This window comes from Plectropomus leopardus, chromosome 8 (genome assembly GCF_008729295.1).
Source record: "Plectropomus leopardus isolate mb chromosome 8, YSFRI_Pleo_2.0, whole genome shotgun sequence".
Lineage (NCBI taxonomy): Eukaryota > Metazoa > Chordata > Actinopteri > Perciformes > Serranidae > Plectropomus > Plectropomus leopardus.
In genome coordinates this window covers 19,877,234-19,888,222 of record NC_056470.1, presented here as the reverse complement: position 1 = coordinate 19,888,222, position 10,989 = coordinate 19,877,234, and the positions used below count along the sequence as shown (strand labels likewise).

General features: G+C 40.7%; 1 protein-coding gene across 1 annotated transcript; it reads right to left on the bottom strand.

The window, feature by feature from the left end:
* Window positions 1-997: 997 nt before the first annotated feature.
* tktb (transketolase b) lies at window positions 998-10,182 on the bottom strand. Its single transcript, XM_042491717.1, has 14 exons — window positions 9,924-10,182; window positions 7,544-7,661; window positions 7,322-7,435; window positions 7,114-7,211; window positions 5,605-5,796; window positions 5,061-5,188; window positions 4,769-4,965; window positions 3,570-3,734; window positions 3,120-3,276; window positions 2,909-3,039; window positions 2,731-2,814; window positions 2,505-2,601; window positions 2,208-2,327; window positions 998-1,922 (listed from the first exon to the last, which is right to left on the bottom strand). Exons 1-14 carry the CDS (start codon window positions 10,028-10,030, stop codon window positions 1,750-1,752), a joined length of 1,881 nt encoding a protein of 626 aa, XP_042347651.1. The 5' UTR covers window positions 10,031-10,182; the 3' UTR covers window positions 998-1,749.
* Window positions 10,183-10,989: the final 807 nt, after the last annotated feature.

Genomic DNA, 10,989 nt, shown 5'->3' with positions numbered 1-10,989 from the left:
GCAAAATGATTTTTTGTACCAAATTTATGGAATAAATTTGAAAGTAGAGATATTTCACTAAATGCTAAAATTCGTGGTGCTAGCAGGAAGGTCAAAAGATCAAAGTCAGAAGAAAAAAATTGTGTTACCATGGGCAGCTGAACTAAAGTATGGTACCTATCCATCCAATGGATCATTTTTTTATTCATCTAACTTCCATTTAAACAGGACAGGTCCCATTAAAATGAAAAATATGTATTCAGGGGGAGTCCTGCCCAAGACTGAAAGCAGCACATATTGACATACCTGTATTTCACTGAATAAGTGAAAAGATAAGCGAAAGTTACAACATGGCAGTAGTACTGGATCAGCTTTTCCTAAACTTGTGCTGCATGTGTTAGATCTCCCCCTGCTCAAACCCAGCTGAATCAAATGATCTGCTTGTTTCCTGAAGCTGATCATTTAATTCAGCTGTGTTGGAGCAGGGAGAGATTTAAAACATGCAGGACAAGTGGCACTTGATAGGTTTGGGAAATGTGGTCTTAAAACAAGAAATGTGAACCTCATGGCGGCACCAACATTTGATTTAAAGTCAGCAACAAAGTCATTATGATGTATCCCTGAACACAAAGATTATCTGTACCAAATTTCATGGAAAGCCATCTTATTTTGAAAAAAAAAAAGTCTGTACACCTTAATGTATGAGGTATGCATTTGTTTTGTTTTTTTTTAAGGTAGCGGCTATTTGCTGACACTAAGACCAAAAACATTAACTTTATGACTTTCATGGTGGTGATGGCAGAAAAGTGAGGGTATCAAAGCCAGTAGCAACCAGAGAGCCACTAACAGCTGTGCAAAATTCTGTGCCAGTCCAATTCATTTCATTTTCAAAAACTACAACTTGCTAGCAACACTAGATCAAAAGTCTTTCATCCTTTGGGCACTGGATATTTGTGCAAAACTGCATTGCAACCCTTCCAATGGTGGAAACAAACAAAAAAAAACCAAGACAAAAGCATTGGGTTAATTCTTTTTAATTCAGCACAACACAAACAGGATGACACCAGTGACCTGGAACGCCAGTAACATTGTGTGATACCCATGTGGACTGGATACATTAGAGGAATGCTCAAAAAGATGTTTAACTAAAAAGAGCTTTAAATTTTCATACTGGGTCAGTTCTCTGCCACAGCTAAGCATCAAAGGCTGTGACTGAACAGGACTACAAAATTGATCTAGCACATTAGATTTATGACGACAGTAACAGAGCTTCTTAGTGAAAAGACATGAGGCATAGTTGTAAGGAATGTGGAAAAGAAATGATGGCTGGAATGCAGAACAGCAGTTGTGGCCTGATTCGTAATTGATCAGAACCAGGACAGCTGCTGGTATGACAGGTTTTTAATCTGTCACCAAACCACATTGACAGTATTCAGTGATGTTTTTGTTTTAGCCTCTTGCATGCAACTACTTTGGAAACATAATGGATACAAGAAAGGAATGTTTCAGTTGAACAGGTTACTAGAAGGTGCATACAGAGGAGTAATATCAATACAACAGGTGCTGATAAAACTGCACTCCTAATCTAATCCCTTTCCATCTGCGGTAGTAATAACGATACAGGGTTAACACACTGCACTCCGATTAAACCCAGGAGATGGCACTCGACCACAGAAGTTAAAAGAGGTCTTCACATGATCATGCCAAGCAGCTGGGCAGAAAGTTGGTTGTGATTAAACAGAGCGACAAACAGGAGATAAGGTGCAGTTCTTAGTTTGCGAAGGTCTGACGCACGGCGTTAGCAATGTGCTTGGCACTGATGCCAAAAATGTCGAGCAACTCTTGGGGCTTGCCGCTGCGGGGAACACCGGTCACTGCCAGTTGGGTCACAACGATGCCGGGCTCCTGGCCCACTGCAGACAGCACTGCTTCACCGAGACCACCTGAACAGAGGACATAGAGCCGTTAAAACCACCAAGGGATAACATGATGATGCTCTCTTAAGATACCAATGTAGACCGAGGAAAATCTCTGCACATAACACCACCACCACAAGGAAACACTAAAGTCTCACAACTAGTGGTTAACCAGTAGCACTTAAAGCCGTTATGGCCCCTTTTGTATTTTTTATCAAGAATCAAAGTCATCTAACTCTCAAACCTCTTTAGTAACTGACTGAAGAACCCTGCATTGTGACACTCAAGAAAAAAAAACAGAAAACAACCCACCCTCCTTGTAGTGGTCCTCCACAGTGATGATCTGTCCCCTTGTGGCTCTGGCACTGGACAAGATGGTAAGGGCATCCAGGGGCTTGATGGTGAACGGGTCAATCACACGGATGTTCTTCCCTATAGGAATTTATTGGGGAATCATTACTTTGGGGACATTTTTTAGACCATACTAGCAAACTGAGCAACTGATAACACTCAACCCCTGAATTACCAAATGTCAGAGTTGTGGACAGTGGTTATGAAATGTAGGCCTCAATACCTACATCCATCCACTAGAGGGCAATGTGGGTTTACCTTCACTGGCCAGCATATCAGCTGCAGCAAGGGCCTCGTGCAGAGTGATACCAGCTCCAATCACAGTCACACAATCACTGTCAGACTGGCGCACCACCTGGTTAAAAGCAGACATTTATTCATATCCATTAATCTTTCTTGTGTCTATTAATCTTTTTTTGCTGTGAATGGTTATAAGGATTAAAGTGTAAAAAAAAAAAAAAAAAGTCACTGTATTGATCCTTACCTTGGCTAAACCCAATTCAAACTTCTCATCTGGGGAGTAGAGGACTGCTGTGTCTGGTCTACTGGTACGGATGAAACAGATACCCTGAGAATATAGAGTTAGAAAATAAAAATGTTTCTCCCCCATCAATGTGAAGAAAACGTTGTGGACAAACTCTACCACAAGGTGGCCTACTAACCTTTGTGTTGGCTGACAGCTCAACGGCTCTCTCTGTGGACACAGCATCACTGGGGTAAAACACAGTACATGTTGGAATAGCGCGGAACATGGCCAAGTCCTCGAGGGCCATCTGGGAAGGACCATCCTCACCTGAAGACAGAGTAAGATCAGTCAGGACAGGGAGCACTCACTCAGCCATTTAACTAGTGATGCTTCAGCGGAAAGCTTACCGATGGAGACACCGCAGTGGGACCCTACCAGGTTGACATTTGTTTGGGAGATGGCTCCCATACGAATCTGATCATAGGCTCTAGAGAAGAAGGCAGCAAACGTGCTGGCAAATGCAACGGTGCGGTCACGGGTGGCACAGCCAATGGCCACTCCCACCTGCAGCAGCAAGCAAAGACGTCGGTAATATGGGTTAGTCTTAATGACAGTGGATGGGATTAAGCATGAAGGCCAACTTAAACAGGTCACAAATGATAAGCAGTAGTAAGCGGCTGATTACCGTGCTAGAGAATGAATAGTAACAGATTAGACCAGTTTGGAGCAGATTATGGTGGTTAACAGCTACATGTGAGACAAATTTATCCTGCCTCAAGTAGGAGTTAACATATCCCAGCAACTGCTAATTAGATAACAGCATTTGAGTCACCCATGAAGACCACAATATTATTTACCATGTTCTGTTCAGCAATAAAGCACTCAATGTAGCGGTCAGGGAAGGCCTTCTTGAAGGTCTCAGAAAAGGTGGAGTTTTTGGTGTCGCCATCCAGGGCCACTACTCTCTGGCTTGCCTGGCCGAGTCTGGCCAGTGCCAGGCCATATGCACGCCTTGTTGCCATCTGACAAGAAAGAAAAAGAAATGGGAGTAAGCAAAGACAGATCAATAAGAAAATGTATACTGCCCTACAAAGGCTAGAGCTGAAACTGAGAAAAATGGCTTTAAAGTTTTTCAACTGTCCGGTCAAAAATGTCATATTAAGTAAGGTCATAATAAACTTTTTAAATAGGTACGTATTAAGTAAATTTTATGCTCAAAAACCATGATAAATTTTTGCCCATCACTCTAAAAATGCACTAAAATTGTAGTTGAACTCTGTTTTAAGGTAATACAAAGGAAGATATATAAGTAATGCAAAGGCAAAGTGTAATAAATACAATTTTAGTGTTTTACTTTTTGCAGTAGCATTTCTCACAAGATTCAGTTTATATTTGTGTCGCTTACAGATGTTGTTTTTAAATTTAATAAAAAGCAATCAAGTATTATTTGGTTGTAATGTTCACTTCATGAGATTTTCCCTAAATTATGATTTCTTGACATCAGTATTATCTTCATCATTGATCTTATCATTTTGCCGGTGGCACCATCCTCAAACTCATGCCCACCATTTGCTGTAATACGCTTACTGCGGTTTTCCTTATCTCTCATAACCCAAGACAGATGGCAGAAAATTGCTTTGGGTTTTTGTAGTTACAGCTTTTTTTTGGCACACCGTATTTTCTCTACAACAGAAAATAATGAACCTGCAAATGTTTTTATAAGACAGAACAGATATCCAAGGTTTGATTCAAGTCATAACTCCATTTCAACCAATATTGTAGTTACTGCAGTTAGTCTGTGCAGGGCAGAATACAACCCCATGGTATTCTGCATGTAGGTCAAAAGGTTATCTCTGGTGCTCATATCAGTATGAAGCAAGAAACCATCCACTAAGAAAACAAGAAGCTTTAATGCAACAACAGTGGTATCAGTGAACTATCATTGACTGGTTAAAGGAGCTTTGTACCCATGACATGCTTCTAAAAGAAAAAACTCAAACCTGGTCACATTAGCCAACATTAAAAGAGGAACCAAACTCATGAGTAAAAAAGGTACCTTGTCTCCTTTTTTGTATGCTGGGGGTGAGGGCAAGGAGATGGTGCTGAGGTCTGCAGGTAGTGTGTCTTCTTTGGGCAGCTCAGGGCACAGGGTCTTGTTTGGGACCTGGATCTGAGCCTGCAGGTCATTCAGGAGGTCGTCCACCCTGTCCTTAGGGATGGGCTTTCCATGCCAGTTATCCATATCCTCAATGTCTACAGCAAAGTGGAGAACAAATCTCAAAAATCAAATTCAGAGACTATAATAAAGTAGCTCAATAAATAATATTCACCATATAAGCCACACTTACTTTTGAGCCCTTTGCCCTTAAAAGTCTTGGCGACAATGCAAGTGGGTTTGCCCTTGACCTGCTGAGCCTGCCAGAAAGCTTTGCAAAGCTCCTCCACATCATGTCCATCCACAACATACGTGTTCCACCTACACAAACATGGTTCAGTTTTAACAGCATAGCAACACATTAAAACAAATATTTACCAAAAACTCAAGGCTGGATTAACTTCTGAACATGCATGTTAAGGATCAAACTCATTAACTGGAAAAAGGGAGCAGAAACAGAAAAGGCTAAAAGTTGGGGAGAACAAATCCAGCAAGCATGTCGAAACCCAATGTGCGAGGCTGAAGTTTCACAATAACAAAGAGAACATTAAAACCAACAGTAACAGCATTTGAACTGATGGATAAGACCTTACTTCTATATTTACACACATTAATATAGAACAGTAATGGTTATGTTTCATTTCCATGTGTACTCAGAGGCATTCATATTTTTTTAACTGGTCATCACATCAAAAGGAAATTAGATGAAAGTGGAGGATTGGAAAATCAGAACTGACCCAAAGGCTTCACAGCGTTTGCGGTAGGTCTCCATGTCGTGCTTCAGGGGTGCAGCCTCACTCTGGCCGAGCCGATTGACATCCATAATAGCCACCAAGTTGTCCAGCTGGTAGTAGGAGGCAAAGGCCATGGCCTCCCACACCGAGCCCTCTGAACACTCCCCATCACCCATCATGCAGTACACACGATAACTACAACACAATGAAAAAAGGGGAAATGGGGAATATTAGTGTTGTTTTTTAAGCAACAAATCTCTCTGATTAATACATGCTTAACAAAGTCTTGAGTTGAGATTTGAGGTGGACTACCCATGGGAAAATAAAGGTCAGACCACAGGGCTGCAGAAGTATTCCCAAATGAGTGCAGTGTAATAAAGCACTGGTCTTGTGTAACGAACACTATATTTGATCTATCAGATACCATGAGCATCATAAGCGATGAGTCCCATCACTGCACTGGCTCCTAATAACAGAAAAAACTTCACCTGAAGCAGCAGTTCATAACATCTTTCCACATGTATTACAATTGAAATTGAACAATTTTATGGTGTTGCCTTCCAAAACCCAGATAGATCTCAATGTGTATTATTTGCCCCTATGAAATAATTAGAAACTAAACAAGACAAATCTGATAATAATCTGATAATAAAACAAAATTTAAAACAAACAAAAACATTAAATAATCATGTCTGCAAGACTTGGCAGGTGTAACTTTACTAATATAAATGACTTCATTCCAACAGACAGGTGCATCCTTGGTTAAAAGAAAAAGTTCCATGTGCTTTCTCAAAAAAGGAGATAAGTCATTCAGTATTATTTGTTCTACTTTCAGAATTACTGTTGCAGCGGTGCAAACACCTTTTGACCTCACCGCAGGCTCCCGTCAGGGAGTGATTTAACACAATTATAACTGCACTACTACAGCTTTATCCATTAAAGTGATTACAGTGCATCAGGCACCACTTTAACCTGCCTGCCAATCAAGGCATTACACTCTGTCAAACAAAAGTCTTGTCGACTCAACAGTGTTTAACCAGAGCATTTCTTTACAACATTTAACATATATGATTTTTCACCTATACACAAACAGTTGATAGCAGGAGAGTATGCCCTTAAGCAATCTACTTCAAACTGAAATATACTGTAAAGGGAATGCTAAATAGACTGAAGACTGGGCAAAGATGTTTCAGATCACCATACAACTGTTTGAAAAACAGGATAAACGCAAGTCTTTGAACCATTTAAAAGGTATACTACACTGAATTGTCAGTTTCTGTTTGTAAACCAGCTCGCCAGCAAAAGTGAAAGCAAAAGCCAACCGCAGATTTACTCATGATTGGCGTTTCGTCTTGTTATATTCTTCTGCACTGTCTCTTGATGACAGCTATGACAGTGATGATGGCTACTTAGGATCAGGAACATGGTTGCTGCCTTTTAATGAAGCCTTGACCTCAGCTGACTAATATATAGTATACCTTTAATGAACCCACATCCTTTTTGTATACTCACCTTGATTTGTCAAAGTGTTTGCCAGTGTAGGCCATCCCACAGGCAGCCCCGAGACCCTGTCCCAGAGATCCTGTAGCCACATCAACAAAAGCCAGTTTCTGGGGAATAAGAGAGAGGAAAATAATTAGACACAGAAAGTGACTTGTATATTATATTTGGTTTTCCAAGGAAACAAACACAGAAAAAGAAATTGGGATTCTTGACTTACTGGTGTGGGGTGGCCCTCCAGTTCACAATCAATCTTGCGCAGGTTGAGCAGATCGGACTCCTTCACGTAACCCGCCTCTGCCCATGCAGCATACAGGACAGGGGCAGCATGACCCTAGAGACACAGAAGAAAAGTCAGTAAACACAGTGATGCTACAAGATTTAAAGTGTGCTGACCAACTGAAGAATGTTCTACCTCATTAATAAAGAAATGTTTGCTCACCTTTGAGAGCACAAAGCGGTCGTTACACTGGTTGCGAGGGTCATCGGCTTTATAGCGCATGGTGTGGAAGAAGAGCACAGACATGAGCTCTGCTGCACTGCAGCATGATGTCGGGTGACTGAGGAGAGAAAAGAGGAGACAGCTCGTTCATAACAGTTCACAGGGAAAACACTATTATTTAGAAAAATGCACACACCGTGCACACATGCATGTTGCTAAACTCAAGAATCTCCACACTTTGTTTTAGTTTGACAATTAGAGCAACTTATGGACCACAATAAGTCATTCCAGGAGTCATTCAAAGGGATAAATTTGGCAAGCAATGATTCTTTAAAAAGGAAAGCCTCCTGACTTTCGGGATTAGGACTATCACTCTTTAATAAATTGTTAATTGTAACATGATCACATCAGTTATGTTTTCACACTCCAGAGCCCTTAAAAATAACAAAAAGATACTTGTGAAACTGTTAGTTGCTACATAGTGGTCCAAGTATTGTAATCAACATGTTTACAAATCCCACATTACTCAACAGCATCTCTGCTTCTCTGTGTGGGTTCAATCATAAATGGCAACATTTCAACCATGCAGACAACACAGTTATCTTAATCAAACAGACATCATGGTCACTGTTAAATTTCATTAGAAACAAAAAGACCCAGTGCTCTGTTTACCCCTTGTCCTTTTGTTGGGCGATAACCTGCTGAGAAATAAACTTGAGTAAATTCATAAAAGCCATAACAAAAACAATCAGATCCTCAAGTGTACTGTTCCACATCAGTCAAATAATGAGGAAGAGCAGGTGTCGAGTGTTGGGTGTCAAAACTCTAAACCATCCTTTGTTAAGGGAGACAACAGTATCGGGACATCAGTGGGACATTCAGGATATAATTCATCTGTTTCCTTGTATGCTGACACAAGGAAGTGACCAAAACCGGTTTACCAACAAACATTTCCTTTCTTAGGATTGCAGTTGCACAAGTAAATAAGTTGAGAATTACACAATGATGGATTTCTAGGAGGATGTATTGCAAATACAATGAAAATGTGTAGCGGTAGCAGCAGGGACCATATAATTGGTATGTACCTGGCCAGGTGATTAGACCAATAACAAAGTTGTGGTCCTTGAGTGAATATCTAAAGACATGTACATTTTTACCTGTTGCATTCTGGGTGACATTATGCATGCTGCAAGACTCAAAAAGAAAAGAAACTAAAAAAAATGTGTTTAAGGTCTTATTTTCTGTGACAAGCTAAATTACAGGAAAAACGTTTAAGTTCAAAACTGTCCTCCCTGAGCATATTAACAAATGGCATTAGAGTGATGGTGCGTGTGACAGCTAGCTCACTGAAGTTAACTTAGATGGCATCCCAAAAAACTTAATATCAGTAACAGATATTTCTGTCGCTTTCTGATGAAGAAAGTTGAGGTTTTAAATTGAAGTGCATACATCAAGGGCGTCATATTAGGATTCCTCTCGAAATGCAGCTGGAGTCTAGTGCAAGGTTACTGCAGTTTAAGGTAGATTTAATACTTTAAGACTTTTATAAAAATGCCACTTGAAATTAAGTTTAAGACCACAGATACAGCATACACAGATGTACAGACACTAGCAGGGCAAAGGGCAGCCAGAATAATATAATCTCTATTGCATAAACTGAAAAGTTACACCCGTGTCTACAAGGAAACCCTGGAAACTATTCCCGCTTGGACCTGGTTCAACCTGTAGTAACTGAGTGTGAAGAGGAAGACTACAGCTTCTCGGAATTAGGGCATTTGGGATGAAGCAATACTACAGGTGCCCTTTGGACCAGCCGTCTGTATGGTTTCAAACCTATAACTGCTGTGCATTTGCGTATCTCTCCGGCACTTTACAAAGCTGCAACTTTAAATGAGAGCGTCAAGCCTACCACGAGATTCACGCTTTGGTCATGTGTCCTTTTGTTAGCTAGCAGCAGCATGTTGGTGCTAATAAAGTTTCATATAGCGACTTTGCTAGTAGCATAACTAAAACATTGCACAGCATTTATTATCAGCTAGACTGAACTTACTGTACCTTTACACAGCCGATTATCGACAGGAAGCAACCATTTGTTGTCGTTTATGTCACATGCTGTTAGCTTATGCTAGTCAGCGTACAAACTTAACTCTAAAATTAGCTTTAAACGTTTATGAAACAGTTTACATAATTGCCTGCTAGCTGTGTGCAGTGGCTACGTTTTGCACCGCGTGAAGATAATCTGCAGCACGTGCAGCCGGGCCCAACAGGTTAAACGTGCGTCAGCTCCCGTAACTCCACAACGTGTTACTTAAGTTCCTCCTTCACATATTACACTTCTAATTTATAATAAATCGAGCAAACACGACTTTTAATAACTTACCCAGAGTTGGAGGCGCATGTCGCCTTGATGGAGTGGATCCTGAGCTTGTTAGCGACGTCTTTCAGCCCCTGCAGAGTTTTCTCATCTGGTTTGTGGTAGCTAGTCATGGTTTCTGGAGTTTTTCTGGAGAATCGAGTCCACTTGAGAACTAAGGTTTGGATACTTCAGTCACACAGCTGCTTCCCGGGGTCGTAGGTTCAGAGCTGCGCCACACCGCTGCTAGCTGCCCGGTACAAGTACAACCGAGGAGGAGGAGGAGGCAGGACAGAGAGGAGGGGGACTTATGTCTCCTGTCACAGCCACTCCCACCTCATCCAATCATTGGAGGAACAGTTGTGATGACATAGTTGCGCAGGAGATGCTCCTTTCACAAATATATCTTTTTTGTTAATTTAAATTGCAGTTATGATCACTAAGTTCTTATCATTTCATTTCTTTCGCAAGAAAAGCCCCAATATATAGACACAGACCCTAAAATAGTAGGGAGTATCTTTACAGATAACCACCATGCGGAGAGCGGTTGGTGGTTAAATGACTTTGTTGTGGAATTACATCGGATACAACAACAATATTGCACCCTTAATAAAAATTGTGCAGGCTTTTCAATGAGGTAACTTCCTGGTTGTGGCAAGAGCATGAAGGTGAGGTGTGTAAATAGTATGCCCTAATTAGCAATAACTTCAATTATTGTAATTAATCTGATATAATTGTATTATCTGATAAAATGTGCACAGTCTGTACTTGAGAGGGGGTTATAACTGTGTACATATGGTGTTTTCCATATATGCCCGTTGCATGTTGCTGTCCCTTTAAAGCTGCAGCTGGAGGACTGCCAACAAGGAAATGGTTGCAGATTTTGCTCTCTCATCCTTACTCAGGGAAACACTGTACAGGCTGGCCAGCAAGCAGCACGAGGTTCAAATATTCCCTCATTTCTTATTCCTTAGTCACAGACACATTGCTATTTAACTTTGGCTGATTATCTGTATTTGTAAATTTAAATTAATGCATCAGAAATAAACACTTTTTTATTTTACTGTTCAGAAAATAGACTGCAATAGTGCAG